We start from the raw sequence: 6,683 nt of genomic DNA on the forward strand, positions 1-6,683 counted from the left end.
ACGTGGATTTTTTCTGGTAGATATTGCATTCACATTTTTGCAGTGTTGAGGAATTCAACCCAAAAACTGCTCATCACATGTTTCACATGATGCCCATTGTTAATGGAAAATGCGAATTTGTTTCTTGTTACAAACCAAATTTTTTTAAAGTAGCGTTTCTTGTGCACATTCAATACAGTGATCCCAAGTTAGTGTGATATTTAATGATAGTTATCAGATATTTACTGACTTTTTGAAGTCTGTTGTTATTATTGGATTCATTTGAGTGTGACTGAGGACAAGTCCCAGTGGCTAAAACAGTACACCACAGTATCAATTTCAATATTTCTCACACAATGGTCTCATGTTTCAGTTTCCATTAGGCTGTTCCAATGCTGCCACAAAGGATATGGGCAGTGTCCATCAGCTCACCTGCAGGCGGTTGCACCTAGTGTAGGCTATCTGCCAAGTTGCCCTGTTGTACACGTCCTGCACGTGTTAACCACTGCCTGCAATCGCGAGGCCATGGGAGTACAAAGCATACGCTACACCTCAGTTGCCTGACTGCCCACTGCTACCCATGCATGTGCTCTAATGCATGTGGGTGAGAAAGTGGGAACAGCCTGCTTTACATAATAATATCTAATGTATTTTACTATACTTCAGTATTGAGAAACACAACCAATTATAGTATCCTCTAACACTTGTCTTATTGGTAAAAACTTCTTCACCATGACTTCTTTTTCCAACATGCCACTTCTCATCTAATTACTAGCCCACACTACCCTGCCTGTCCACTACCGTCATGCAGCAGTCCTAACCAGTTACTTCTGGAGTACTGGTTATTCTTTACATTTTGCTGTCTCTGTCAGTGCATACAGTTAAATTGAGTATCTCACACTAGACTAACCGGGGCACACAAAATACCATTTTAAAAAATGTTTGAATCATGAACAAACCAATGATTTCCACCAACACTGGGCATGACACAAAACCTGTGATGAGTGGTATTTATTTGGGCTGACTCCATCAAAAAAGCACAAAAATGAAAAGACGAATATCAGCCAAAGTATCATACAAAAAGTGCCTGATAACTCTTTAGGAGAGATGCATTCTCTGTGTGACTCATAAGTCATGTTGGGTGCATCTGTAGAACCCAGATGTACAGCAGAAATACTCAGATTCAAGTTCTAGATATAGTTAACCAGAGTTCATTATAACCCATTCTTACGGGGAAAGAATGGAATTCAACTCTTACGTCCATCTTACTTTAGGTTTTAGTGATTTCCTCAAAGCAATTCATGTAAAAGTTAGAAGGATTCCTTAAACCAGATCACAGTCGATTCCTCTCTGAGCCAAGCCTTAGTTCATTCCTGAGGATCATGATGCTGACAGGATGCTAAACTTTAACCTTTATTTTCAGCATGTTTGACAGTTTAGTCATAAGTGTTACATGAAGACTTGTATTAACTCATATTACAGCACTGTCGCTAAGAATATTCATGTCAAGATATTCTAACAATGTCATTCTGGCATTACATAGTTTGCAGATGAAATTTTGGAGTAAGTGGTGGTGCATCTAGTGTAGGATGTTTGTGTTTCTAAACTGTTTGAGAGAGATGTTAGTGTAGCATTGGACTTAGTGCTGTGTATTAATTGATGTTTAGGAGATGTTTTGATGTCATTAGTTTTTGGCTATGGATTTGATTTCAGTTTTGGAATTGTTAGTTTTTCATGTTGTTTTGTTTTTCGTTTGTTAATAGATATGGATCTTCCAACAAAAATTAGGTTTGTGTTAGTGCATTTTATTTGTTTATTGAAATTATGAATGATGTTAGTATTTCTCAATTATATGTATTGTGTTGTGGGCAGATGTTAGCTAGGTGGTGGGTGGTGCTTAATGGGGATTCAGTTAGAGAGGAATGGCTTTCAATAGATTTATTTGTCAGCTGTATGGGTTGTACGTATGTTTTTATGCTTTGTTGTTTAGTGTAGTGTGTGTTTCTCTACATATTTGATTTAATTTGAGAAGTGGGTAATGAAATTTCGGAGTAGTTTATGATTTTGTGGCTTAGGGTGATAGTTGATTTCGTATTTATTAGCTTATGGTGTTGGATATAATGGAGTGTGATTTTATTTCAGTCTGCTTAGGTTTTTTGATAATAGTTCTGCTTGTTGTGGTTTGATGGTACCACCGGGTTAGTCTGAGCTATGTACGTCAAGCGAAATTTCTGGTACCAGTTTTTGGAGTTATGTGTGGATCTTGATACTGCAAATTTCGTGTGAGCTATATAGGTTGAGTAAAATTTCCGATACCCATTTTTTCCAGTTTCATGTTATTGTGGTTTCACTGACTGCTGAGGTTTTCATCTAGTTGATATTTACATTGGTATTTGCTTTGATATGTCTTCATTATTAGGCTTGTCATATATTTAGTTTGCCCCCAACCAAATCCCTTTATTCCCATGCTTGTCCCATTAGTTTCATGTTACTATTGCAATTAAATATTTTTTTACTTGTTCGTTTTTGTAACATGTGGCATCAAGGTAACGACAACGTATATGCTTTAAGTGGATATATCTGTCATCTTGATAGTATCACAGGCCAAAGTCGGCATTTGGTGCTGCAGTCTTTGGTAATTCCAACAGATCTGTCTAAATGACCCACTGACTCAATTAACATGACATACAAGATATTCCCTTGAACTGGATGTTGCCCTGGCCATCCACGAATGAATGGTTATCACTAAAGAATGTTGCTCAATGTGATGACCATTTGCATCCATGATAGCCTGGAACCACACTGAAGATTCGTCTACCACTGCCTGAAACAATGGTGGTCCACGGAATGTTCAGCTGTCATGACATAGCTTGTGCACTGCTTGAAGACTAAACATAGCATCTAGTGATCTCAGCCATGGCAAAAGCACCTTCTTCAACAATTTTTGGCACAATTGGCAGTTGGCCTCTCCTAAGCGCAATTCTCAAATTGCCAGTTAATCTGATCTTCCAAACCATGTTCTTCAACCTCAGAACAGAAAGAGGACCACTCTGCATTCCTTGAATGTGTCAATACTGACAAAGAGCAGCAGCACAACTGCTGTTGTTCCAATACAACAGTTTTACAAGCAAAGCCCTGCTCATCTTGTCCAGCCTGACTCATGCTGACTGTCTATAGTTGCAATGGACACTGATGCTTGTGTTTCAACCACACAGCACCATACTGGTACTGGCATCTAATGGCAAGTCATGACACTAACAATGTAAATCCTGAAGCACAAAGTTGGGTACCCATACAGTAAATAGTTTTCCATCTACACTGGCTAAAGAAGCGAAAGTTTCATTATAACCACACCATATTCTTTGAAGGTGGCCTCATACATTATCCAGAGGATGTCTGAAAAGGAAAATTTAATAATAAATTCTATCTACTGTCTGTGTGGCATACTGATCATGCCAACACACGTCAAAGTTACAGCTTCATCATTAGTGCTTTCTCCTGTTATGTAAAGGCTTCACAATGATGTCAATATGCCGGACACATGTGTTAGTGAATCTGATTTCTTTTATGTATGATGTACCAACACAGCAATGTCCACAAGTTCAATATACACAGCTTGCAACGATTTGCTGACAATGATGCAAACCTGTGGCATTACCCAAGGTGGAGGGTCGTTTGGAAGGTCATCATCTGGTTGGAAGTCAGGGAAGCCAAAAAGGTGTCATGATTTTTTATATATATATAAATATACACACACCTCAGTCATTCCACATACATTTGCATCCCCTTGGAAAGCCCCTATTTTACACCTGTGGTGGAGATAAGTTTTCCATGTGTGACAGTATTTGTAACAAGAACAACCATCCCAGAGACCTCTATTCCCAAAGAGGTTTGTCGGTTTCTGTTTCGGTTTTTGTGACAACATTCACTGGTCATTTCCTAAAGTTCACATCTATGCCATCCTGACATCTCCCGACTATTCGCATAGTATTGCATTGTTTACTAATACCTATCTTATATACACCTCCTTAGCTGAGTCATCAGCGTTTCTGACTGCCATGCAGCAGACCCAGGTTCAATTCCCGGCCAAGTCAGAGATTTTCTCCACTTGGGGACTGTATGTTGTGATATCATTATCATCATCATCGACATGCAAATAAACTAATATGACTTTAGCTGAAAAGAACTCTGCAGCCGAACTTCCACAGGTGGTGACTTGACACCAACAATGCCTTATGATCAGTTCACTTTCACCTATATTATACCACTTTAGCTTTGTTAGAGTGTATTTCACCTTATGGTTGCCTATGCCACGATTTCTATGATAGTACAAAGCATGTAGGTTAAAAAGCATTAGATTTGATTTGACTTATGTAAGATTAATGTGTGTCCCATTAATGTGCTCAGGTCAACTCCACTTTTTAAAAATTTCTGAAATACTCCTTAGACAAAAATCAAACAAGGGAAGATCAAGGATGGAATGTAACAATATTACGTGTGTGGTTTCAGTTGCCTTAGACTACAGTCGTGTGTTGAGTTATGTTTGTGTGTGTGTGTATGTTTTGTCTATTGGTGACGAAGCCCTTACTGGATGAAAGCTTTATTTGTGACAGTCTTTTTCTTGTGCCTACCTGCGTCTCAGCATATCCGCTATATGGTGAGTAGCAACTTTCATAATATTGTTGAAGTACCCCTTAGCTCTTTAAGAGATTAGATAGAAACTGGTAGCCACTCTTCCCTCCACAATGCTATGTTAAAATTTCAGATATTGCTTTGACCTGCGATGCAATGTTAATGGCTGCTGTAACATCAATTTTTGGAGTGTGTTTTCACAGCTTGATTGTTATTTGGCAAAGGCAGCGAAAGTGAAATCAAAGAGACCTGTCTGTGGTGGCAAACCATGTCGTTTACAATGTTTGTCACATGTTTCCTGTGTCACTAGTCAAAGCCAAAGGAACTATATTAGATCTGCAATAAATTATAAAAATTTCATAATTTCAATACATTAAATGAACCAAGTAGAAAACACGACTTCTTTAGAAGGTTTAATTGACTTGATACAGATACAGAGGTGGACAACATGCTGAGAGAGAGAGAGAGAGAGAGAGAGAGAGAGAGAGAGAGAGAGAGAGTCCTAGCTCACATTCCCAAACTCTCTTGGTTTCTTCAGAAATGAAATGAATTTTCCATCACACACAATGTGTTTCATTATAAAATGGAGTCATGGCCATCTGCGGCAGGATAAAGATCCTACATTTTATAAGGTGTGCTAACTTTTCTTTAACAATATCAACATGGGCAAGCCATTAAACTTCCATCAAGGTAAGGCAACAATAAATGCAAAGAAAGAGAGAACAAATGAATAACTATATAAATATACTTTACAAAGTAGTTGCTTATGTCTTAGAAACATATCATTTCTACACAAAAAAAATTTTAATACCAAATAACTACAAAGCTTTTACAGTCTGTATAATTTGTTATGGAACTTGCCACACGCCAACATCGTATAAGTTCATCATGCTCCTAGATACTGTGAGCTGCATTCACATAAAATGTTATAATTAATGTATACAGTTGAATAGCTTATGTTAACATTACAAATTGATATCAACGGCACTGTAAATAGATGATGATCAGGAACTGGAAAACTGCAACCCCCGATGACTTGAATGAAAATTCCTAATGATATTACACTAACATGGAACACTCAACATATGTTTTCACACATTAGTATAAAAACTGAAAGGGGGAACTCATGGTCAATGACAGGTTTCTTTAACAGTGTAAAGACGCCGAAGGATCGTTATTGCTGATAATGGACAATGGCTATGGCAAAAATTTTCCAAACTCATAAGGCGTAGGGAGAGGTTGGGTTACAGAGTTTGTTGTATCACTATCTAAAAGTATTTATTTTAATCCTATTGGGAAAAACAGTTGGAAAGTTTGTCTCTTGCCGGAGATCATGCTGCAGGCAGTTAGAAGGGTCGGATAAAATGAGGGTTGAACTAATGACGTATTACACAAAAATTAATCCCAAAACAAGTTGTCTAGATCGCTGTGTGACGAACACATACCTCAGAGGACTGTGAAGTGCCATCATCTCTTTCCACCTCATATATCACTCTTCTGTGGGGCACAGTCGAATAATACGCTATTTTAGTCAGAGAACCACCTGCAGAGTATAAAATGATCATGAATTCCGCGAAGAAAAGCTAACAGCACGAATTACAAGATCAAGCGAACAACCAACTTGGTAAGTACCTATATCAATTGCGAATCTCTTGGCGTTCTTCAAATTACCGAAAACTTCTACCGTATCAGGTAATTTAATACTTTTTGGGTGACTCTTTTCATCCATCTCTGGTAAAGGTGATGTTTTATTAGAACTAAATAAACGAATTTTCCATACTCCTATACGAGCAGACGCCCCTCTTACGATAAATTTGAAACTATGCTTTGACATACAACGAAGTTAACGTTGTCAGTAATCTATACTATACGTTTGGAAATCGACGGCTTAAAATAATGCATAGGTTCATCTTAAATCCATCCGCCAATTATAAATAGCATGATTACCAACGCTGTCTACATTAAATAAATTCAATAACACTCCCATTACGCAATGTTTTCACAGATGACTGGCTTACTATCAACACCAGAGATGCACTATAAATGTACAGTATGCAACATGTGGGTGGGGG

The 6,683-nt window shown here is 37.9% G+C and overlaps 1 protein-coding gene across 2 annotated transcripts in view; it reads right to left on the reverse strand.

Moving 5' to 3' along the window:
• Positions 1 to 6,619, reverse strand: part of LOC126236613 (4'-phosphopantetheine phosphatase) — a 167,163-nt gene extending 160,544 nt beyond the window's left edge. For both annotated transcript variants that reach the window (XM_049946050.1, XM_049946049.1), the window contains exons 1-2: positions 6,244 to 6,619; positions 6,057 to 6,154 (exon numbers count right to left, since the gene is read on the reverse strand). In XM_049946050.1, coding sequence (XP_049802007.1) covers positions 6,057 to 6,154; positions 6,244 to 6,445 — 300 coding nt within the window. In that variant the 5' untranslated portion in view covers positions 6,446 to 6,619. The remainder of the gene's footprint in view (positions 1 to 6,056; positions 6,155 to 6,243) is intronic.
• Positions 6,620 to 6,683: the final 64 nt, after the last annotated feature.

This window comes from Schistocerca nitens, chromosome 2, assembly GCF_023898315.1.
Source record: "Schistocerca nitens isolate TAMUIC-IGC-003100 chromosome 2, iqSchNite1.1, whole genome shotgun sequence".
Lineage (NCBI taxonomy): Eukaryota > Metazoa > Arthropoda > Insecta > Orthoptera > Acrididae > Schistocerca > Schistocerca nitens.